The sequence below is a fragment of the Amaranthus tricolor genome, chromosome 11 (assembly GCF_026212465.1).
Source record: "Amaranthus tricolor cultivar Red isolate AtriRed21 chromosome 11, ASM2621246v1, whole genome shotgun sequence".
In the NCBI taxonomy this organism is placed as follows: domain Eukaryota; kingdom Viridiplantae; phylum Streptophyta; class Magnoliopsida; order Caryophyllales; family Amaranthaceae; genus Amaranthus; species Amaranthus tricolor.
The window spans coordinates 14,184,362-14,208,875 of NC_080057.1; the positions used below are offsets into that span (position 1 = coordinate 14,184,362).

The 24,514-nt window shown below is 35.4% G+C and overlaps 1 protein-coding gene across 11 annotated transcripts; it reads left to right on the plus strand.

Moving 5' to 3' along the window:
* Positions 1–2,630: 2,630 nt before the first annotated feature.
* On the plus strand, positions 2,631–23,601 carry LOC130826797 (uncharacterized). Of its 11 annotated transcripts, XR_009047115.1 has the most exons (9): positions 2,633–2,880; positions 3,294–3,530; positions 3,629–3,844; positions 3,935–7,474; positions 7,570–7,748; positions 7,915–8,056; positions 8,161–8,221; positions 13,090–13,183; positions 20,683–23,601. XR_009047115.1 is itself a non-coding variant. In XM_057692389.1 (6 exons), the coding sequence occupies exons 2-6, from the start codon at positions 3,324–3,326 to the stop codon at positions 8,000–8,002; spliced, it is 4,233 nt and encodes a 1,410-aa protein (XP_057548372.1). In that variant the 5' UTR covers positions 2,631–2,880; positions 3,294–3,323; the 3' UTR covers positions 8,003–8,333. The 11 variants fall into 11 exon arrangements, 2 of the variants coding, with proteins under 2 accessions (XP_057548372.1, XP_057548373.1); XR_009047114.1 differs by having other exon boundaries at positions 7,915–8,221; positions 20,683–23,600; XR_009047110.1 differs by having other exon boundaries at positions 2,640–2,880; positions 3,932–7,474; positions 7,915–8,221.
* The last annotated feature ends 913 nt before the right edge of the window (positions 23,602–24,514 follow it).

Consider the following 24,514-nt stretch of genomic DNA (forward strand, 5'->3'; position numbering starts at 1 on the left):
CATAGCCGATACCCCACATCAACTGGCGATGTAGCGGCCCCTTGAATGGTGTCATTGCATTATATGAGCACCGATCGGATGCGCTCAGCCTGTTTGTTATCATTATATTGTTAAAAGAGTCACATAAAACTATTACTATATGTTATGAGTGTTGAAAGAAGACCTACCAGTAACGTAGATGTCGGATGGTAATGTGATCCTGACTGCGCAAATGTGGTGTTCGTTAGGCGTAATATGGAGATACGCCTGTACCAACTCATGTACATACCAGAGCTATGACCTGTAAAGTTATCTCCTCGAACCAATGTAGATGCTCGGTCATTCCACGCATCTACATGCGATCTATGTCGTGCGACGTAGTTCCTTTCCCCAGTCCTCTGATCGATCGCATGTAGTTGAGGTTGGGTGTCACAGTCTTGCGGAATAACCTGCTCCAAACCGAATTGACGCATGACACGATCCGGGAGATGTAGCTCGACGATGTCAAAGCAAATAAGTGGACAACGCGATCTCCAAATCTCGTGGCCCGATGTACATATGTGTAGCAGAGCGTCCATCTTAGCCGCTGTGTAAGATTGTCATGTCATCTGTAATAGAAATCAATATGCTTAGTAATATATACAATTTATTCATAACTAATACAAATAGTAAATGTTAATAACCTGCTTGTCCCGTTGTCGATCAAGTGCGTCTCTGTAGTAGACGAGAGTATATGGGGAGTGAGATCTCGAAAGATATACGCGAAGCCAGCTGCAAAAAAATGAACATTGTTTAACATTTTTATGTATCATAAAATAGTGAAATTATGAATTTGAATGGTGAATTTAGTGTTGCTACCTTACTGCTAAAGGATCCATCCCCCGACAATGCTGTGAACCTAACACCAGTTCAAAATCATCCGCGTCATCTTTCTGATCATGCTACCCATCGGGTCGAATCGTCCGGATTATGGGCCTCCCTATATGAATATGCTCCCATGACCATATCTGTAACAACATCAAGCAGTCACCAATGTCCTTGGCACCCTTACGAGATGCTCGACATAAGTTATGATACAGATACGCTAGGGTAGCACTTCCCCAATTGTACTCATCTACGCGCTCCAAGTCTCCCAGTAGAGAGAGATAGATCAACTGCACCAAGTCACCGTACTTGTCTGGAAACAAGATGCATCCAAACAGGTACAAGATGTACGCTCGTGCATGTCTATCAACCGTAACATCATCCGCGTCATCCTCTAATACCCTGTCATCCACCTCCCAATGTAACGTACTCGTCTGGTATTGCTGACGAGTAACCAATTAGGCAGTGGAGCCCTCCCACGGCCCACGCAGCTACGCTCCTGTGTGTCGCCTGAAGCGTAAGCACTGATGGATCATCAACTGGGTCCGGCATCACCATGATCGCTGTTACATAGATAAGATTCGAAGGCATGTTTTCTTATTATGACCGCTAAATCCACAAAAGCTACACGTGTTTTTCCCAGTCATCGGATATTTCATCTCCATTTTTAACATAAAAAAGTTGCGATCACAACCAATTACATCACATATTTTGCTATGAAACACCTCAAAATTAGTATTCTGACCATGAATAAACATCATTGTATTTAATCCTCCATTATACACAACATCGGATCCAGTATAACTTACTTCCCCACCCCAATACACTATAACGGGATAATGATCCATATTCTGCAAACACAAACATGTTTTTCATGTGATTTCATATACATTTTATTGTTGCTTATGAGTAAGGGAAGTATAAATGTGAATACAAGAATTTGTCATATTAAGGTATTAGAACACTTATTAGAACTTTCAATTCAAACATAAAGCTAAAAATACCATGAATATATACTAAAACCATTAAACTAACCCAACAAAGTAATAAACTTTCATTGAAGCATTTCATCAAACAATTTATATGCATACAAACCAAATCATAAAATTCAACTACAAATGTGTAAAACGTAAGCTTAAATAATAAAATCAAGAGAATGTAACAAAAAATCAATGTATTTATAACTTCAAATAACAACAATAATGAACAAAATATTCAATTTGCAAATTGAATTAAATTAGGGTTTATATTAATACCTTAAATGATGATGAAAATGAACAAGTAAAGAAGGAGAAGATGAGAATGTAGTTGATTAATTCAGTTGAATGAGAGGAATTGTGAATATATGAAGTAATGAGGATTGAAGAAATTTTTTTTTTAAAAACAAAATCGGCAGCAGCAAGGAGGAAGGAGGAAGGAAGAACAAGTGAGTACAAGTGCCCAAATGAAAACAGAACCAGCCGTTTTGTACAGGTACAAAACCGCCACTTCAAGTAGCGGTTTGCTATATTTAATTTTTTTTATTTTTTTTCTAAAAAAAATTGAAATTCAACAAAACCGCCATATCATATAGCGGTTTACTTAAGATTTCTAAACAAAATCGTCATTTCAACTAGCGGTTATATTTAAAAAAAAAATTTTTTTTTCCAAAACCTATACTACATGAACGGTACTGTGGGAAATACTTTCCCACATAATACAAAGTGGGAATTAATTTAAATTTAGGCAATATTATGGAAAAAGATTCTCCTATACAATACTAATAATTTATCAGCTCGTAAACCGGTAAAATACAATTTCAAAAAAAAAAAAAAAACACAAAATCCACCTCTGCTTTCTCTCTCCGTTCCTCTCCGTTCCTCACAAACCCTAATTCTTCACTTCACTTAATTGATGACAATGTTCTGAATTAGTTTAGTTCGCGATATGATTTGAAGTCTTCGAGCTTCGTTTTTGCGCAGGAAGAGTTATCAATTTTTTCTGGATTTGAATTGGAAAAATTTCATTTCCCGCGACACTGATTTCAATTCATTTTCTGTAAGTTTTTCAGTTTTCGTTTATGTTGATATTGTGTACTTCTTGCATGTCAAAATCTGCGTTATTTTGTTGTAAATCTAACTCAAAATTAGCCGATTTTTATTTCGGACTTGTATCTTTAGAAAAATGTGCGTTATGATGATTTTTGTTGCTGTAAATTTTTTTATACTACTAATTCATTTTGCTTATTGACGACAAAGATGTGTTGTTTTTGATAACTTTTTTCGTTGCTTTAATTTTTTGGACATTAATTGAAGTTGATTTTTTTTCTTATTTCTTTTAATTTTGTGCATATTCCGTCTGTTGTGTTCATGTTTTATTTTTGATTTTGAGAGTCAAAGAAGGCTTTGGATTGAAGATTGGATGGCTGCTAAAAATAATTACATTAATTTTGTTTGCTTGATTTATAACAGGAAGCACCGCGCAGTTTCCTTTCCCTAATCATGGGTTTTGACAATGACTGCATCTTAAATATTCAATCGCTTGCTGGAGAATACTTCTGTCCTGTTTGTCATCTTCTTGTCTATCCAAATGAGGCTTTGCAGGCACAATGCACTCATTTATACTGTAAGCCATGTCTGACTTATGTTGTTAGCACAACACATGCTTGTCCTTATGATGGGTACCGGGTGATGGAATCAGATTGCAAGGTTTGCTTTATTATCTTATCAGTGATGCTTGGTTTTTGGTTAACTGTATGGTGATTACGACGCATTCTTATTGTGATAATGTTTCTTTTCTATCACAGCCACTGTCGGAGTCCAATAAAGCACTGGCAGATACAATAGGGAAAATTCAAGTTCATTGCCTGTATTATAGGACTGGATGTACATGGCAAGGTGCTTTATGTGACTGCATATCTCATTGTTCCTCGTGTTCATTTGGAGAGTCTCCAGTTCTATGCAACAGATGCGGAATTCAGATTGTGCATCGCCAGGTGCAGGAACATGCGCAAAACTGTCCTGTGAGTTGAGACGTAACCTCTTGTTTATTATTTGACATATTTTATCACAATGCTTGTATTGAAATCAATCTGGAAAATGCCTCAAAGCAGGGTGCACAATCTCAGGCGCAACAGTCAGGCACTGCACAGGATAATACATCCACTGGAGTTGGAGCTGGAGCTTCAGCAAATCAAAGCCAGACGACGACTCAGACAGGAACTCTGGTTTCTCAAGCTCAGACAACTCAAACTACTGCTCCTGCTGTATCTGGTCAAGATTCTAACCACGGAGGCAATTCTACTGTGCAACCACAAGCAGCACAAGCTGCAATGCCCACTGCAGAACAGTGGCAACAATACCAGCAGCAATACCAACAGTACTATCAGCAGTATCCTGGATATGATCCTTACCAACAGCAATATCAATATTACTATCAGTATCAGCAAGGTGCTCAACAGTATCCACAACAGGCTGTGCAAGGTTATCCTCCTCAGGCTTATGGGCAAGCCCAACCACAGGTTTATGGTCAAACTCAGACTCAACCCCAACTCCAGACTCAACAGCAGGTCCAGCCTCATGCTCAGCCCCAGCCTCTTACACATCCCCAACCACAACCGCAACCTCAAGCTTCAGCCCAAACTGCACTAACAGCTGTCAATGCACCACCACAAGTTCAGCCATCGGTTCATGTACAGCCTAAAATGCAAACTCAAGTTCAAGCACCTCCATCTCAAGCACTTTCATATAACCAGTCTCAGCCATTAACCCAATCTCAGCCCTATTCTCAGTCGCAGCCTGTTTCTCAACAGCAGTTGCAGCCACCTCAGTATCAGCAAACTCATACTCAGATGCAGCATCTTAATGCCCAACCTTATCCACCTTCGCAAGCCCAAACGCAAACCCAGCATTACCCCTATCCACATCCACAATCTCAGGTACAAGCACAACCTCATTTGCAACAGAATTTACAGGCGTCTGCTCATCCTCCGGCTCAACAAAATCAGCCTATGAATCCTAGTGCCCAACTTCAGACGCAGAATGCTGTAACTGGTTACCAATCATATCCCCAGCCACAGCCTCAACCTCAAATGCAGGTGGGAGCTGCACGTCCAACGCAAATTCCTGGTGCCCAGCCTCAGTACCCAGTGCAAATGCAGGGGAATTTCCCTCAAGCTTCTCAGATGTATCCTGCTCAAGCCTATCCTAACATTACAAGTCAACAGCCAGCTCTGTCATCTGCACAAGTTCAACCTCCAAGCAGGCCTCCAGCACAGCAGCTGCCTGTTCAGCCTCATCCGCAGCAGCCTGGATATCCGGTTCAGCAGCGTCCTGGTGTGCAGGCTACACAACAGCAGTATGGACAGCAGCAAGCTTTTCATGGACATGTTTTTGCACAGCCACAACCACATCCACAGCCACATCCACCTATGACAGCTCAAGCACATGCCCAAGGTCCTCCTCAACTGACGCAGCCACCTCAGCAGAATTATGGACTAGGGTATGGTGTTCAACCTAATGCTACTCAAAGTTATGCCGCCCGACCAGCCACTCAAGGAACGGGTAACCAAACATATGCTCCTGCTGTTGGACTTACTGGTTTGGGTCAGGTTAGGCCCTCCCCTGTAAATCAGGCTAATTCAATGAGAATGAACAATCAGCTTCTTTCTGAACAGCAGACTGGTCAATCCCAACAACCTTTAAGAGCTACAGGTGGTGAAAAGACTCATGATCAGATGTTGGATAGTAGCATTTATGATCAAAATAATCCGAACAAGGAGGCTAGAGATTTAGCTGGGTTTAAAAAGGATGAAACTAAAATAAAATCAGAAAGTGCTTTAGATGGTGGTGCTGATGGAAACAACAGGACAACACCAGTTACAGAGCCTAAGGTCTCGGAAAATGATATTCAGGATAGCAAATCAAGGATCAAGGCAGATGGATTTGAGGGTGTATCAAAGCCGTCACCTGGTGCAAATTCGACCAAAAATGGTGCTCAGGATCTTAAAGATGTCGGGAAGAAGGCTGAGGTGCAGGACTTAAAGCATAGAACTAACACTGGAGCTAGTGCAGCTGCACCAGCTTCTAATTCTGGTACAAATTCATTTCCTTCTGCTGGTCAGGGAAGAAATCAGCTTCAAGTAATGCAGTATGGGCCTTCAGCACACCTCGGACCTGGTGGTGCATCTATGCCACAATCCACGCTTCATCCTTATAACACCCAGAAGCCAACAGCGGGACATCATCTTAATCAATTGAGACCACAAGGACCTGGACAAGCTCCTCCAAGACCACCTTTCAATGCACCTGAGAACTCCCAGCCCCCTCTTCATGAGCAACCCCTTGGTCCTTTGCCTCAGGAAAATGCATCTGGGGCTATGTCAATCCCTGGCTCATCAGCATCTTATGCTAGAACTGGAAATATGGGCTATCGTCAAGGTAATATGCCTCCTTATCAAGGTGGCCAATTGCAGAATCCTCCTGGCGAACCTTTTGTTGGACCCTCATTTGCTGCTCAAAGGCATGGTGCACTTGACTTTCATGTTGGTGCAAAGGGGAGAGAACAAGCTGATGTCGAGCGCCGTCCTCCATTTCCAATGGAAAATGAAACATTTCCTCAGAGGCCTGGTTATTTTGATGCTAGAAAACCAGAGCCACTTCCTCATGGATCCACGGAGAGAGCTCCGTATGGGTCACTTCATCCTGGTTCTCAGCCTGGGGCTGTGAAGTTTGGTGATGCTTCACCTCATGATTCTATGTCTGCACCTGGGATGAGAGATGGAAGGGTGAATCGATTCCATGAAGAGCATTTGCAACACTTTCCTCATAGGGACTTTGAACACGATTCGAGGAAATTTCCAAGACCATCTCATTTTGAAGCCGGACCATCATCAAAATATGGGACTCAATTTCCAACATCCGGGGCACTTGATCATGGTCCTCACGTATTTGACAAAGGACCACATGGATTTGACCGTAATTCTGGATTGAAAAAAGATTCTCTTGCTGGTTCTGGCCCTTCAAGATTGTTTCCTCCAAATCTTAATCATGCTATTGAAAAGGGCCAAGCTACTAGTTTTCCTGATGATAGCAGGAGGAGAGGAGATTTTGGACACCATCCTGAATTTCCTGGTTCAGCAACTGGTCCTGTTTTTGGTCGATCCCGCATGGATAGTGTGCCACCTGGAAGTCCTGGTAGGGAATTTCCTGGGTTTCCTTCTCGATCATTCGGAACCTATGGGGATGTAGGTGGAAATAATTTTCCTAACGAACCATTTGGGAAATCATTACATGATAACAGGTTTCCAGTTCCTCCCAATCACTTGCTTAGGGGTGAACGTGATTTTGCTGGTAATTTGCGTGCAGGTGAGCATTTGGCCAGCGGTCCTCATAATCCAGATATGCTCCCTTTACATTTACAAAGGGATCATATGGGTCCTCGGAATTTGCATATGGGGGATGTAAAAACATTTGGTTCATCTGGTGGCCATCCACGGATGGGAGAATCTCCCCTAGCAGAAAAGTTTCACCAACACCTGCCTTTTGGAGAATCCTTTGGAGGTGAGAAACCCGGGCGCCCTCTGATGGGTGAACTTGAATTTAAGGGTGCCTCTGGTTTTCAGCGTTATGCATGTGAAGGTGGTTTTTACCCTGTAAGTACTTCTGTTTTGAATTATTCTTAGGCATATTGGTTTTAGAAGATGATTTGTTTCTGGTAGCTTATTCCCCTAGAGGTACCTTTTTTTAGGAGGAGAGGGAACCTTTTGATAATCCAAGAAAGTGGATGGCTGGAAGCATTATGTGCCGCATTTGTAAGGTTGAATGTGGAACTGTGGAAGGTTTGGACCTGCATTCGCAATCAAGAGAACACCAGAGAAAGGCTAGGGATATAGTCTTAAACATCAAACAGCAGAATAAGAAACAGAAGTAAGTTGCTATATGTGCTGTATGCTATTCTGCATTTGTTTGTCTGCTTTCCATCTCGCTTGGATCTTTTGGGAAGAGGGGCCACTTTGGGTAGGATTTATATGGAGGATTTGTGTTAGCTGCTGCTATTTCTAGGCGTAATTTGTTGATTTTCTTTGTTGAGCAGGATGTTGAAAGACCCAGCTTCAATTCAAGGAAGAGATGGGGGGAGGCCCAAGAAGGCTGGCTTTCAGGGTCGTGGAAACAAGCGTTAAATGGCGTGATGGTTGTTTTGGCTGACAAACAATCGAGTGATTTTGTAGCTGACAGTCTGCATTTTTTCCTTCAGTATTTTGCATTTAGTGAATAGGTGATGCAGCTTTCCGTGTCTCTTTCTTTTGCTGGTTGGTTTATGCCAGTTTTGTTATTTCAGGTTGCTGATATGTTAGTGGAGATGGTATTTTGGGAGTATGTGGACTGAAGTTTCAGTGACAGTTAAGTTACTTTGTTTGACTTTGTGCTTATAATATTTTGGAGTTTAAATATGCTGGTGTGAAATTTTTTCACGACCCATCATTTTAATGCTAATCAGTCTCTTTGCTGTAACTAAGTATCTTTTTTCCCTTTGTTTTGTTGCATTTGTTTACACTTCTGTTAACTACATTGCCACGTTTTTTCTTCCACTTTCTTTTCATAACGTCATTTTGCTGGAGATGGGTACCATCTCTGGCTCATCACATTTTTGGAAATAATTGGAATGTTTAGTGATTGGTCATAATTACAAATTTTCTTGTGTCTACTCAAAAAAAAAAATTATGTTTCTGGGTTTACAGTGTCATTTTGATGTGCAAAAAGGGTAAGGATGGTGTTTGGAGAAAGGGAGATAACGGGGGTATATAGGGTAAATATTTTTGGGAGGATACATTGTGACTGATAGAAATTGGGTACAAATTAAAGTAGATAGAGGAGATTTAAGAGATTCTTAGATCAATCAAGTTTGTCTCTTTTTTTTTTTTTTTTTTTTTTTTTTTTTTTTTTTGGCTGTGAGAGCTATCCTTGGAGACTTTTGCTTTACCTCCTTCTGTGGCCTTCGGACGGATGTTTATGTAGAAGGTATTTTCCATCAAAGTGATGATTTTTCTCCTTACAAAATGGTCTTGATTGTCACCAGGGGATACTGTTCTAATTTAACCTTGGCTCATGTTGTATTTTAGAATCTACTCCCAAATATTTTGGTTTAGATAATTTTCTTTTGAGAAAGGTTTTGAAGAATTTGAACAATCTCTAATCATTATAGTCAGCTCTTCATTATATGATTCACGCTTTCGTATTAGAGCTGGTTTATTTTTTAGAACTTTTTCAGCTCTTCATTATATGATTCAGGCTTTCGTATTAGAGCTGGTTTATTTTTAGAACTTTTTATTATACTTTTAATGTCGACATCTAAAACAAGATTGTGCGAGCTCTCTTCCGGATAATCATTACCAATTAATTGTGTAGGTTATACTTTATTTTGGAAGTTGGTTTAGATGCTTCTAGGTGTGGATGATGTTCTATCTTGTTGCTTTTTTCGGAGAGGGAATTTCATTTATTACTTGTTATTGTTTCATTAGTCAATAATAAGTTTTATTAATAGCTATGACTTGATGATTATATTATAGGTACTATTATATTAATTATTATGATTATATTTAATACTTCCTTCGTTCGAATTTACTCGCAACATTGGATATAATGACACTATTCACTTATCTCCTTTAATTTGTGATTAATTTATAATTTATAAGTTAAAACATAGTCAATTGAGATCTTGTTTGATTCGTCTCGATGCAAAGATTATTAATATCTAATTTTTATAATTTTTTTTGTACATAATTATAGATATTAAGGATTGAATTAGTGCACTGGACTGCGTGGAAAAGCAAATGTTGCGAGTATTTTGGAACGGTGGAAGTAATTTTTAGGGATAAAAACTAAAAATTAAATAATTTTGTTTGAGAAATAGTAAAAAATGACGTACTTAAATACTTGGATCCGCACTCGTAATTAATATTCGTACCCAAGTCAAGGTAATATAGTGTTTAACTAATGTGATGTAAAAAGATTCTGCAGGAGAAACTGTAAATGAAAAATGGAAATATCAAATAAGGATGAGGGTGTATATCTTAAAGAAAATAGAGCTCATCATCTTATGAGGGGTGCTATTTTATTATGAGGGGGTAAGGGGACATATGTCAATGCGTTTCCTTTAGATTTTAAGCTGGAATTCTCTGTTTTATGTTACGTGCTATAACTTTTCTTATTGAAATCTGAAAGGAATATTGTGTTCAATTTGATTCTTTTATTTACATGGATTATTTGAATTGCCTATGAAGTTGCATAGAAAGCTTGTATATTGGGGTTATCTTATGATGAAATTTTGATCAAGAGACCAATGTAGTAATGCTTTGTTATTATCAGTTTCAACATGCCCTGGTTGGGATTGTAGGGGGCAATTGGTTAGAATTTTTCTTTTGTTTGGAAATATCCATTTTGTTTGGTCATATACTCGTATCTGGTGTGTGTGGTCTGGGATCTTTTTTATGAATGAAAGGACAAATTGCTAATGCATCAAGCTGATGCTAAGCATTAACTCTCAGCTTCTCGTCTTTCGATAGGTTTGACTTGCTTTTTGTAAGTAGTGATTTAAGACTAATCCTCAACATAACATTGTAAATTGGTAATAGTGGCTGAACTGATTCTTCTAGCTCTTTACTGATAAAAGCTGACCTATCTGATTATAATTGTACTACAAAAAAATCTCGACTTAGCTAGTTCTTCATACGTCGGCCAGCCATTGAGCCTGTTGGACCTGTGCTTTATTAACCTTTGGAATTTTACTCATTAAAATTTTATATGACTGTGCATAAATGTCTTTAACTAATTAAAGCTGTTTTTCCTGATGAAAATTGATATATACATATGAAATAATGTAAAACTTGATTTCAAATTAAGAACAGGGCCTTAGGGTGCACAATAAAGGTGTACATGGAATTGATACAAAGTTAAATATCATGTAATCCTCTAGGTGTACATGGAATTTGTATGGGTGATATTTCTGGCTTTGATCTTTTATGGCTGTGTATGTTGGCATGGTTTACTATAAAATTTTGAAAATAGATTTTGAAGTCTGAATACTAGCTAAAGCTTGTACTGTGCTTGGTCTAATTTAAGTTTTTGAAAATAAAGGGGCAGAGCTCCAGAGTAAAAGTTAAAGGCTGTAGTTTTTTGAAGAGAGCAATTGGAAACGCAAGGTTTTTATTTCTTTTTTTTTTTTAAAAAAAAATGATACGATATAGCATTTGATGGTATTGTGAATCTGTGATACTCTAGGGAGATGAACTTTGTAATGCAAGTTCAAGTCTTGTCATCAATAGGAGGATCGACCTGCAGTTCCGGGATTTAGATTCAAAACCACGGGAGGGTAATAGGATGGACTGTTGATGACCTTCGGGCACTCTTGTGATGCAACATGTACTCTTCTTATCTGGGGGAACGTGTCATTTGTGGGCTTTAGGGTTAAAAATTGCTAGTATACTAGGGTGGGTTATTAAAGGTAATTTTGAGAGCATTCAAAGCATTGATTAAAACGTGGGATGATCATGAAAGTCAAGATTATTAAATTTGTTGCTCTGAAAATTGTGTATGCTCACCAATTAGTGTCCACAAATTATAAAACTTGATCTTCAGCTCTTGTACCATCGCTTCAAATGTACCTCTGAGGGAGAATTTAATTATAGTTGTTGGTTTTCCTTAAAAGAGTAAGATTACATCAATGTATTTATCTTCAAAAATGCTTGAATATGCTGTGCTGCAAGATTAAACACACAAACCCAAACTACATTTATAATTTTATATAAAACTGAATCAACAGATTTGAATTGTGCAAGACTTTTCCAAAATGGCCTTTGAGAAATATAACAGCTTTTCAAGCATTTATTGTTTTAGGTTGCAAGTAAGATTGAAAAAGCTTGAGATGAATTTCTCATGTCAATAAGATGGTTACTCAAGTTTAGCCAATGACTTATTCTAGAAACTTTGATTGGTTAGAAATTTGTTCTTCAGTATGACGTCTTAGCTTTTATGGACCTTGGTTGAATAAGAGATTTCTTTGCTAGCTTTTTATTTACTTGGGAGAAAGAAGTTTCGAATTTGTCTAGAGCTCAAAGTGATAATCCTAGTACTTGAAAGTGATACTCTTGAGGGCTGTTTAATTGGGGCAAGACCTGATTGACTATAACTGTTAGCTAAATATGAAACCCAATTGAATATAGGCATGTGACAAAATCTTAAAATGATCTGATTCAAAACTATAGACTCGAAAATACCCGTGGTCTCCAGGTTGTTTGTTTTAAATAATATATATTGTCTTATGTTTTTGTCATAATTTGCTGTTATGACCCCTAGTTGAAAATGAGAGAAATTAGCAAAATTATAAAGCTAAGTCTAGGACCGGGAGAATTATCTTCTAGAAATGTATAGTTGGTTAACATTGTGAGAATGACACCATGATAGTGGAGTATGTAATGGTTGCTTCTAAATTAGAATGAATATACATGATGTTAACATCAATAACAATGCCATAACCTTAACCTTTCTCATTAAATGGACTTTTAGGCCTTAATCTCTCATGTTAACCCTTTCTTAAATTTCCCGGTTTCTAACTTTCCACCTTTTTTATTGAAGCTGTTTTCGGTGTTTGCTGCATAACCAACAAAGACAATTTTCCTCCATCTTATCATTAGTCTAATTCTTTGCGACAAAATGTCACATTTATTTGTTTTTGTTCATGTACCGTTCCATATTGTTGGGATGAAGACTTAGGAATTGTTGTTATCATTGGTTTAGCAAAATAAAAGACTTGAGCTTGAGTTTTGTTTGGATTGATTTAGGTTTCTTAGTTGCAAGATCTTTCTCTTTGAGCCGTTGTAAACTAGCTGCAACATTTTCTTATATGTTAAGCTTTTAATTATCAGTCTTAAAACATAACTTCATCTTCTTCATATATCCTACTTAAACACTATTCCTTCAAACTAATGAATTCTAACTCTGAATTTAAATAAGTTTCTAGTACTTTAATGCATTCAAACTGTGCATTCCATTAACTTAACACTACACTTTGGGTAGGGCTTTTTTTTTAAAAATTTTTTTTTTATATATATTTGAACTTTGAATATGAGGCTTTGTATTTAATATGGAATATTTTCTTCATTCCATTTCTAAGTTTCTACTGTTAATTATAGGTTTGAATAGCATTTTACATGTTATGAGGCTAGTGCTCAAGTTGATTATTGTTTCTGGCTGAATTTTTGTCCTACCATAGATGTTTTCAAAGTGAACCTGTCTTTTTCGGCGATGCTGACAAGGAAAAGGCTGAAAAGCAGAAAAGTTTTACCTTGCAGTCTTCTTAGAGTGTGGTAAGATCATGTCCAACCACAGGTTTTATGGGCAAACTTATGCTTATTTATAATTCAGACATTTTAAATAATCATTTGTTGTTGTATTTAAGGTTTCTAGTTGATATTACTTTAGCTTTTTATATTTTGATTTTTTTTCGAACTATAGGTCCCCAAGCTAAAAGATCATAGTTGATCACAATCAGTTATGTTTTTCACCATTTTATTCATGATTTGGGTTACCATTTTATAATTTATTAGAGGATACTAAGTAAGTTACAGTTAAGATCATCTCACAAGGGATTCGTTCGTTTGTGGTCTATGTTTGTATGTGTTAAGTACTGTGGTTATTGTCAAAGAATCACGGTGCATCAAGATTTGAAATGCTGTGGTTTATCGCAAAAGCGATGATGGCTGTGTTTTTGGATAGCTAGAATTTGAGATGAGTACCTAGTCGGTGTTACAGTACTTGTTTTAAAATGAGTAGTGATGATTTTTCACTAGTCTTTTGTACTATGAACGCCATATGGTGTTGATGGACTTGTTTCAAAATATAAGAGTGGTTGTCTCCTGAAATTAACCTGGTTGCATAATTAATAATGGTAGGCTTTGGGTTTATGCTGGGTGGGCTATAATTAAACCTTTTGGTACTTTAATGGTTTAGGTTATATTTTTTGTGGTGTTCGATGTTTCACTTTAGTGATTTAACTTGAGGTAATCTTTTGGTATTGAGGGGATAGAAAATAAGAAATTTGAGTACAACAAAGCCAAAACACTTGCCAAAACACTTGGTAGAGCTATCCAAAGATTGGTATATGGGAGAAGGGGCGAGGCAAGGTTAGGATCATTGTTACCTAGATTGACATTAGGTTTGGAACGGGGAATGAGAACAAAAATAAGGAACATAACCTAAATTGACTTAGTAGGGTAAAAGATAAAATATGTATAAACAGTATATTTGAAACAAAATAAAATTAATATGATTTTTTTGCTATAAGAAATTGTATACAAGTGGGATTTTAAAGTTTTCTAGGTTTCATCTCGCTTCTTCCTTCCTTTTTTCATAAATTTGTAAATGGAGGCCAAAACACCTTAAAAAAAAGGTCTTCTAAACCGGGACGGCAAATTGAGCGATTTGGGTCGTGTTTTGTAGTGATTAGGACGAACAGACGTTCTTGGGTTGTGGAACATGGCTACGTCCATGGGTAGGATGGTTTATATTTCCGATAGAACTATTAAGAGATAGTCTAGGCTAACTATGTTTGTTGGTTTTTAACTTTAAAAGGTAGTTGACGAAGTGTGTACCAAATCAAAACACGCAATTTGCAACCAGTTCTACAAAATGTTCTTTGATATTCTTTTACTTGTCCAAACTCCAAACTAGATCAACATCGAACTGTGTTGAAGGGTTTGTTTTACTTGTTCCAGCCAATTATTATTATTGTTTAGAGAATTGGCTTGAGCAGTAAAATGTATGTAATAACAAATTTGATATCGAGGAGAGAATTAATAGTAAGAGCAAATGTATAGGAATGCAAGAAAATAGGAATACATGCACGTCGGGGTTAATTATTTTTTGCCAAAGCATGTATATGGATAATAAGTTTGTACCATCCTAAAATAGTTTTTTTTTTTTTTTTTGGAAGATAACGGATTAGTGAAGTGACCATTAACTTCTAGGCCTTCCCTAGATTGGATTTGAAGAAAACAATTACTAGATAATTATTTCCCCCTTATTTTAGAGTAATATTTACCTTTACCTCCCCCAGGGGAATTGTTCAAGGGAACTATTGATGAGAAGCTATCAACAAAATATTTATAAATTTAATCATGGTCAAAATGAACTCATGGCCATTCAAACACATAATCAATATTTAAAACTATAAAAAAATCATAATTTGTAAATTACTAAAAAAATACGAATATTACAAAAGTTGAGATATAGAATTTTCCCCACCATCATCACCACTCAACCACCTTCATCTTCTCTCTCTTCACCTTTCACCGCCATTGACAAAGCTCGAAGGATATTTTCTAATGCTTCAAAGAGAAGAAAATCTTCATATATTCTTCTTCCAAGTAATTTTCATATGTGAAAAATTTAGTACTTGATTTCAAAATTGCAAAATCAATGTCAAATATCAAACAAGAAAATAAATATTTAGTTTTTTATATCGAAATTACAAATAAGATTGTGGGTTTGTGATGAATGATAATGAAACTTTGAGAGGGCAATTGACAAGATTGGTGTTGATGAAGGAGTAGAATGCTTTGAAATAGGAGTGTTCTCTTCTTAAAACATTTACTATCCAACAAATGCCTAACCTATAGTTTTAATATCCCTTAAATCCTTTTCTCCTTATAATATTACCAGTTACTAATTGTTATTTCTCCCATATTATTTACCCCAACTTTTTAAAGTGAGATTTAGGCATGGCCCTAGTTGTACTTTTTCTTTTTCCCAATTAGGCAATGTTAATAAATTTGTAACTCTTGCATTCTTGAGAAATTGTTAAGACTGCATTGATTTTGATCTGTGTGGTCATCTCTTTGGGATGTTCTGACATGAGAATCTCGAATAGAAGTATAAAATCATTATGTTTGTTCCATTATCAATTATTTCATTTATTTTCTGCTCAAGTACAATTTTCATTGGCTCCCTGCTCCGTAGGGTTGACTGTTTAGTAAGGTAGAATCTGGTGGAAACTTAGGCTTGATTAGATTTACAGAAAGAGAAACAGGATCAGCTGCCTCTTGACTTTGTAGGTATCCGTATGTTTCACATTAGTAGGTTAATTTTGCTCCCAAGTGCGTGTAGTGCACAAAGGCCGAGGTAAAACAGACAAAGAGTCTGGGATTAACTGTTGGAATTCATTTTGAAATATTGTTCAACAATTTATGATCTTCTGATCTTATGTATAACAGTTACTAGTGGTTGCTTGTTCTTTTTTGATAGAAAATTTACCTTCCTAGATATGTATTTAGAAAAAAAAATTTGAGAAGGCCTAAGTGACCTGTTTATAAGAGTCTAGGAACCATTCCAAAAAAAGAGTCCATGAATAATTTAGACAAGGATTTCCGTAAATGGCATATGAAACTGGAAATGTGATATAGGATTCTAGCAGGCAAATCTGTAGATGTCCTAAGGATTTTATTTGTATAATATTAGTAGTTGCATGAATCATAGCAGTCAAAAGCATGGAAGGTTATTATTCCCATGTAGGAACACTAATGCGTTGTAGGAATGATTTTTCTAATTAGTGTATCTTACCTTCCATTTTCTGTCGTCATAGACGCTTCTTTTCCTGGGTTAGACAAACCAGGTGCGAGATGGTACTTTTGATCTATTATAGATTTATACATTTCACTTTCAAACTTGAAGCACCTATGAACTAATTCGGATCCAGCCCATAAGTTCTTGTCCCTTTTTGTCGGTCCCAAGAAAGGGGGTGACCGGTAATTTAGTGACAATCAACTTCATAAAACTTAGTCACATCTCCCTGATTATGACCCAAATTCGATTCTCGTGGGGGTGTTCTCTACTTAGCGATGCGCTGCACTTCTTAGCTATGGGTGTAGTGAAAATTATGCAAAGGTTGCTAGGTTCTGGTCCAAAAGCGATGCAATATTGGCCGAGTGCAGTGTCTAATCAAGGGCAAGTTATTCGTGTTATGGACGTTGTCCAGAAACAACGCGCCACATAGCCTGTGTGTGGTCTCAACGAGCAACGGCATATATGTTTTGTAAGAGGTTAAGGAAAACCAAGGGCCTCAGGTTAAGAATGGGATCTTGTAATATTGGTAGGTTGTCTGGTAAAAGTTTTAACATGTTTTGTCTACAAAAGACAATGAATTGTTAAATAAAAGGTAGGAATGTAAATTGTGGTGTTTGGGACAAGATAGAAATCAAAATGAAGTAGGTGTTATTATCGAGGAAGGAACATCTAAGGATTTAGTAGTGATATGCAGAAAGAACGATGAGATTATAAGAGTGAAAATTGTATATATTCAAGATATTTTGATTGTAGTAAGTGCTTATGCATCGCGAGTGAGAATAAAGCAAATGGAGATAGAGGAATCAATTAAAAGGATATTTAGGAGGATCTCAATGATATGGTGCAATATATAACAACGAATAAAAGCTCTATATTAGAGGTGATTTGCATGAGCATGAAGGGGTATGGCACAGTGACTACGAAAATGTTCATGGAGGTTTTGACTATAGAACTAGGAATACAAAGGGAGAGTCCATTTTGGATTTTGCGCTCATACGATTTGTTGGTTGCTAACACATGGTTTAAGAAAAGAGATAGCCACCTGGTGAATTTTAGTACTAGAGTAAGCGCAAATGAAATTGACTACCTTTAGACAAGGATAATAGATATAGGTTATTGTCTAAACTTTAAGGTATTTAGGAGAATGTGTAGCTATCCAATACAAACTCCTTCTCCTAGATGTTTGCTTTTAAGCTAAGACCAAAAGTAAAAAGTTAAAAAAGAACGTAGGGTTAATTGGTGGAGATCGAAAGAGAATAATGCGTAACTTTTTGCCGAGAAAGTTATTGAAGAAGCAAATTAGAAGATGACTTCGAATGTAGATTATACTTGGACAAAGATGAAAAGCATCATTCAAACAACTAAGGAGATTTTAGGAGAATCTGGTGGTAGTTTTGTGATAATGAAGGATACAACATGATGAACTGAGGAGGTCAATACAATTATCAAGGAAAAGAAAATTTTTTTATCTTGCATTAGAAAAATGCAGGAATTAGGAATACTTGGCCAATTATAAGGAAATCAAAACCAAGACAAAAGTGGTAGTCCACAAGGCAAAATTAAAAGCTTTTAAGAAGTGTTTGACAAAGTAGTATCTAAAAAAGGTGAAAAAGACTTACTTCATAGTGTAAAAATGCGATTATGTTCGCGATTGCGGTTACGTGATGGTGATGCAGTTATGGGACTAATGTCGTTATTGTAACGCTTAAATATCGGTCGAATCATCAGATATCTATGCGGCTTAATACGGAGATTTTTTACACTTTTACAATTTATGACGTGTATCAAGAATAAGGATAAGAATATTCTACTTTAGGGTGAGAACATCAAAAATCAATGGAGAGAATATTTTGATGAGCTAGAGAACAAAGGAATGTTGTAGGGGATATAACAACTACACCCTTCGATTAAAATAGAGATTTTATGCGAAGAATACAAAAAATTAGAGTTGGATAAAGCTTTGAAGAAAATAAAACTAAAGAAAGCTGTTGGGCTAGATGGAATACCTATTGAGGTATGAATATGGCTAGGGATAATTGGAGTAACTTGGTAACTAATCTATTCAAAACTAGATGCCCAATGACTAGAGAAAAAGTATTCTAGTGCAAAGAAGATGTACAAGATTGCTCTAACTATCAAGGAACAAAACTCATGAGTTATACTATGAAGTTATAGGAAATAATGATAAGATACGTATATGAAGATGTATCCCATATAAAAGAACCGACTTGGATTTATGCCAAGTAGATAAAGGTGGGACAAATAACAAAGTACATGGAGACAAATAATAAAGTGGATAAGGGTGAGACAAAGAATAAAGTAACTTTCACCCTTACAAGTAGATCTACCATGAAACCAATGCATCTTATGAGACAAATTATAAAGTACTATATGGGTAGAAAACGAGACTTGCACATGATTCTATTGACCGTTGTCTATCATTTGACCTTAAGCCATTCTCTTTTATATGCGATAACTCGATCATACAAGGAGACGTCTCTTGGTGTATGTTGTGGGTTGATGACATTATTTTGGTAGATAAGACCTGAGAGGAGGTACATGATAAGTTCAAATGATGGAGAAAAGAGTTAGAGTCAAGAGTCTTGTAATTAAGTTGGAGCAAAAACTACATGGAGTGTAATTCTAGCACAAACGAGATAACGAGAGACATTATAAAGCTAAAAGGGAGAAATCTCTTCAAGTGGATGCTTTAAATACTTTGGTCCATATTTCAGAGTATTGTAGACATCTAACAAGATTAAGTGTGAGTGACAAAAATGGAGAGCAGCTACTGGAATATTATGTGATCAAGGTAACCTTTAATGTTAATGAGAAAGTTTTATCGAACAATCATTAGACTGTTGCTACTATATGGATCAAAATTATGAGCTTTTGGGAAGGATCATAGTAGAATGATGGGAATAGCAGAATTGCAAATGCTTTCATGAATTAGTAGGTATACTTTGAGGGATAAAATTCAAAACGAAGATATAAGAAAGGTTCTAGAAGTTGCAAATATTGAGGAAAAAATGAAAGATAATCATTTAAGATGGTTTGGACATGTGCAACAATATGGTATTTGTGAACTGGTAACGAAGATAGAAAGCTGGAGCTCGAGAGATTTAAAAAGAGGGGAGGAAGATCAAAGATGACTTTGTGGTGGTGGTAGTGGTGTGCGAGCTTCATTTATGTGTTATTTTTTATCTTTGTCAAATATGAAGTTTCCAAAGGTATTTATCCTTATTTTTAATGGTGCGTTGATGCTTTATTCAACTTTGTTGAAAGTCTGACTAAATATTTTTATTTGTTAATACCTTGTCTCTAATCTCGTGTTTATTGTACTTTTCCTTTCAGTCCCCGTGGAAAAGAAAATCACTTCTATCACGTAGCTCACTGTAATAGCTTCTTTTTTAGGGGTTTAACTTCCCATTGATAAAAGAGAAAGTCTTGTATGAATTTGGTCCGCACAATTTTAGTGAATACGAACCGTAAAAATATTAAAATAGTAAGTATTTTTATTTGACAGTACAATCAAGTACAATCATTGAGCAATACTTGTTATTATTAGGTTAGTACATATAAAAATAGTGTGGACCAAGTCTTTGCTAGACTATTACTATGTAGGAATATCAGTGGCTTCATCTTAGCTTCCTGGTGGTTTTACCATGTCACTATTTTCAAATTGAATTACGATCTTTTTTAATATAATCTGTAGGTCTCTTCCCATATCATATAAGCTGAAGTTATTTCTGCTATTGGAGTGTGAGGGATGAGTGTCGGTGCCGTGCAGGGAACTGTGAGTGCATGAAATGATATGGACTGTTGGTCTTTGGAGCTCTCAGTATATGCTTAGTATTTAGTTGCGTCAGGGTAATGTGCTTATATGCTGTTTCTTTTTCTTAAAAGTAGTTTTTATTGTGTATTTGTGTGTGTGTGTGTGCGCGTGTGTCTGTTTAAGAGGAGGGACAGTGGTTGACACTTTGTTGAAGCATGAAATTTTATGTGGAGAGATGGAGTCATATTTGGTTAGTCATGACTCTTGATAATTAGTTTTTCCAAGCTTTGCTACTGTTTATTCTTTTCTATGTGCTTCTTTCCTCATTTTTTTCAGTTTCGGATTTAGTATCCAATATATTAAAAGGTTTGAGTATTCTTTGACTATTGCCTATCAGTTGACCCGAAGGTATGATATTGCTAACAATAACAGTTATTTTGCAGTGCTTTTTAGTGTATTTTTTTTTGATAGGTGTTAAAAAACTGAAACCCAGCACTTCTTTTGGAGAGGAGCTTGGTTTCTTGATCTCGAGTACCTTACGTTTTGCTTCTATTGAGCCTTGGTCTTGCTTTGAATTTGCTGGTAATTTTTTTTTTCTCTACTTTGGTAGATGTGTGCTTATTGCTAATTGTATATGACTTGGGCTGACCAAGTAATTTAAGTTCTATTCAATCCCAAAAAAGTAAATAATAGAGATAAAAAAAAATCAAGTTTTATATTACTTGGTTGTTCCTATTTAATTATTTACGTGGCATTTCAATCTCTGCTAGTAATTGCATCATATATTAATGAATAGAGAATACCATATTTTGGTTCCCCGTCAAGAAATATTTCCCAGACGTTTAAGCCCTAGGATACAGCTTGCCAAAAAAGTAAATAATAGAGATAAAAAAAAAGCAGAATTATTATTTTTGATTTCGGGTGAGGACAATTCCCTACATGTAAGAGGGATAGGATATCATACGGGTGGAAGTGAAAGGCTTCAATCATTAGACCAAACTATGATTTTCTGGTGATTTATTTTCCAAACAGACTTGAGCACAATTTAGGCTGAAGAAATACCTTTTGTTGCAATGTAATACGATCGTAGTAAAACATATTTTATCATGAAGCTTTAATTGCAATAAGTTAAGTTTAAGTTAAGTTCTAGTGAGGTTTAGAGAGATAAAGTGAATTGAGTGATTGTGAGAGTTTTTATCTAGGGAGGGGCAAAGTTGGATAAAAAACGAAGATAGTGGTTACACAATGAAAAGAAAGGGTGGTAACAAATGTGCAACTGGAGCCAAATTAGACATAATTGGCAGTTAGCAAGCTTGTTCTGTAATTTGATTGTGATTTGTGAATAACCTCTTAGGTGTACCTTGCCTTTGATACTTTGTTAGTGATGAGGCGACCTTCTAAGATAGATTTATTCTTGGTTTGTTGCATTAATATTTTGAGAGTATATATGCTCTTTTGTATTGAATTATTTGAATGAGGATTATATATGTTTTTGAAATGCACTTGTGTGAAAGATTTTTTCCCCCTTTAGTTATATATAATATATTCTTGGATTCTTGCGATATTGCTGTGACATTTAATGCTGAGTATTTATCTCATTCTTCATCCTCAATGGGTCTAAAGGTATACAAATTTTTAATTTCAGATTATACTGAAATATGTTAAATTTGACCAACTAAAACACCTGTACCTATATTTGTATGAAGTTGTGGATGATTTTTGGTACAAAGTGTTAATTGGAATCCGAAAGTAATCATTTTGTTATCAATTACAAAGGTAATATTGCATAATCGACCCTAAAATCTATCTAAAGGAAAGACTGGGCAATGGGCATTTTATGATATTAGTAATGAAATTTTTAAGAGTTGACGAGTCTAGAAGTGTACCTACAATTGGAAATACAAGGTGTTCCGCGATTTGATAAGCTGGTAAGCCTCAGGTATATTGCACCTAAGTTTTTAGAAGACTTGTGATGTAGAACCTATTTTCTGTTTTCAAAATGTTTTCCCAATGTATATTGCACAAAGATTAGAAATAGTAGAACTATTTGAATTGTATGGATGATATTACAAGATAGGTATAATATATGGATGAATGAAATATTTTCACAAAAAGAAAATTTTAGTTAAGTGAAAGATAGAAACTAAGTATAACAATTTGTTACAAACCAAAGGAGTAGATTAAATATCCATTATGGTTAGTGATTTGGCTGTATATTTTTATTCTTTGTAATTGAAACCATATAGGTGATAATGACGGACAATTACCGATAGCCAAGGTCACTTTCGGGTGTGAGAATATATTGGTCAATTACCGATAGGATGTGTATGCCTTATAGTTTTTGTTGGTGATACTCCTCTGTTCTAAAAAAGTTTGCTTTTAAGCCGTCTTAATTTTTCTGATTTATATTTTTGGCTATGATCTATCCTACTCCCTCCAATTCTTTTCAATTGTCTCATTTTCTTATTTGGGTAATTCATTTTAATTATCCTATTTTTATTTTAGAATGTAATTTTTGAACCAAATTGTCCTTATACCATTCATGTAATTACTAAAACACCCTTATTTTTTTTACTAAAATACACTATTTAGCCCCCCAATATCCACTATATCACATGGGTATACTATTCAAAGAGGTCCCTCTACTTTCTTAATTTTCGTGCCCAATCCAAATGGGACAATCGAAAAGAATTGGAGGGAGTATTTCTTTATTTGTCATTCACATATGTGACATAATTTTTTAATTTATCTACATATTCACTTTACTTTTATCTCGTTCATATATTTTTCATTCTTCGTAAAGTAAATAAAACAAATATTGCTTATTTGGCCGATCTTAGGTTTTTAGGGGTTCATATATTTTTCATTTTTCGTAAAGTAAATAAAACAAATATTGCTTATTTGGCTGATTCTAGGTTTTTAGGAGCTCGGGGCGAAAGATTAGTTTTGGCCTCCTAAATTATTGTATATATAGAAAAGTTCGAACCTTAACATTAGTTGAAAACTAAAATTTTTTGAGGGCTCTGAACGTAGGGACGATTTGCACTTGCTAGGGTAGATCTTGCTGTTTTAACACTTACATATTTTTTTTCTTATTTCATTTGTACTTGAAATTATTTTTTTGACATTAGAGTAATGCAATAACATAGTAACGACTAAGGTAACACAAAAAAGGTCAAGTTGTCAAAGATTTGATTATTTTTATAAATATGTATGAGGGCAGTCGTTTTTACGTTATTACTTTTGGAGCATAAAAATTAGAAAGAAAAATTATCATGAATAATACAATGTTTTGTTAGTTTTTTGTAATAATATAACTTTTGATTAACCATGAATAACACTAATTTAGGGGATTTTTTCCTAAAATAATGCCAATTTTATTTTATTAGCTAATTTACCTTTTTTTGTCATATAATTTTCTATAGTTTGATTTTTAACATGTTAGGAATATTTTTGGGAAACACCCTTAAAGTTGGTTTTTTTTTTTTTTTTGTCATATAATCTTTTATAGTCTGATTTTTAACATGTTAGTAATATTCTAGATAACACCCACCAAAGTTGATATTATTCCTAGTAATTTTTCCAAATTAGGGAAACTCTTGAAGTTGGTATATTTTTTTTGTCATATAATCTTCTATAGTCTGATTTTAAACATGTTAGGGATATTTTAGAAAAACACCCATCAAAGTTGATATTATTCCTAGTAATTTTTTCAAATTAGAAACATCATAAAATGGGTAGCGCATTTGCTATAAATTTTTTGTTCTTTTTCAGAAGTGATTTATGTTTGTTTGAATATATCAGCTAGATTAGATAATTAAAACTCATTGGCATTGCAAGATTTTTGAAGTAGGCAAATTTCTAAATTGTTCGTAAGAATCTTAAAAATAAAGTTGAGTTTGAAATGATTTAGGGATAAAGAGTTTTACATGAGTTAAAATAACGAATAAATGATTTTAGGCATTGAAAGAGTTTTACCATAGCAACGTTGATGGAAAATTTCTATGGTAAAGTCTAAAAGATTACGGTTTAAGGCTGGAGATACTCATTGCTAGCTGAATTAAATGAATTAAAAAAGTACTTTCTTAATTCTATTATACTTGTTATTGATAGTAATATTTTTTTATATAATATGTCACAATTATGTGTAAGTATCTTAGAACGGCTAAATTATCAAGTACTGGGGATAAAGAGGCTCGTGTTGTTAACTTTTGCATAATTTGGAAAACCAACCAACCAAACATGATTTGATCAAATTCAGTTTGATCCTATTTTTTGAATTTAATAAATATTTGGAAATTAA

What these genes read in the sequence shown, in the direction of transcription:
- LOC130826797 (XM_057692389.1), top strand. Translation starts at nt 3,324, where the DNA reads ATGGGTTTTGACAATGACTGCATCTTAAATATTCAATCGCTTGCTGGA. An exon ending in TGATGGAATCAGATTGCAAG is followed by an intron (nt 3,531 to 3,628) that starts GTTTGCTTTATT and finishes TTTCTATCACAG; the next exon opens with CCACTGTCGGAGTCCAATAA. An exon ending in AACATGCGCAAAACTGTCCT is followed by an intron (nt 3,845 to 3,931) that starts GTGAGTTGAGAC and finishes AATGCCTCAAAG; the next exon opens with CAGGGTGCACAATCTCAGGC.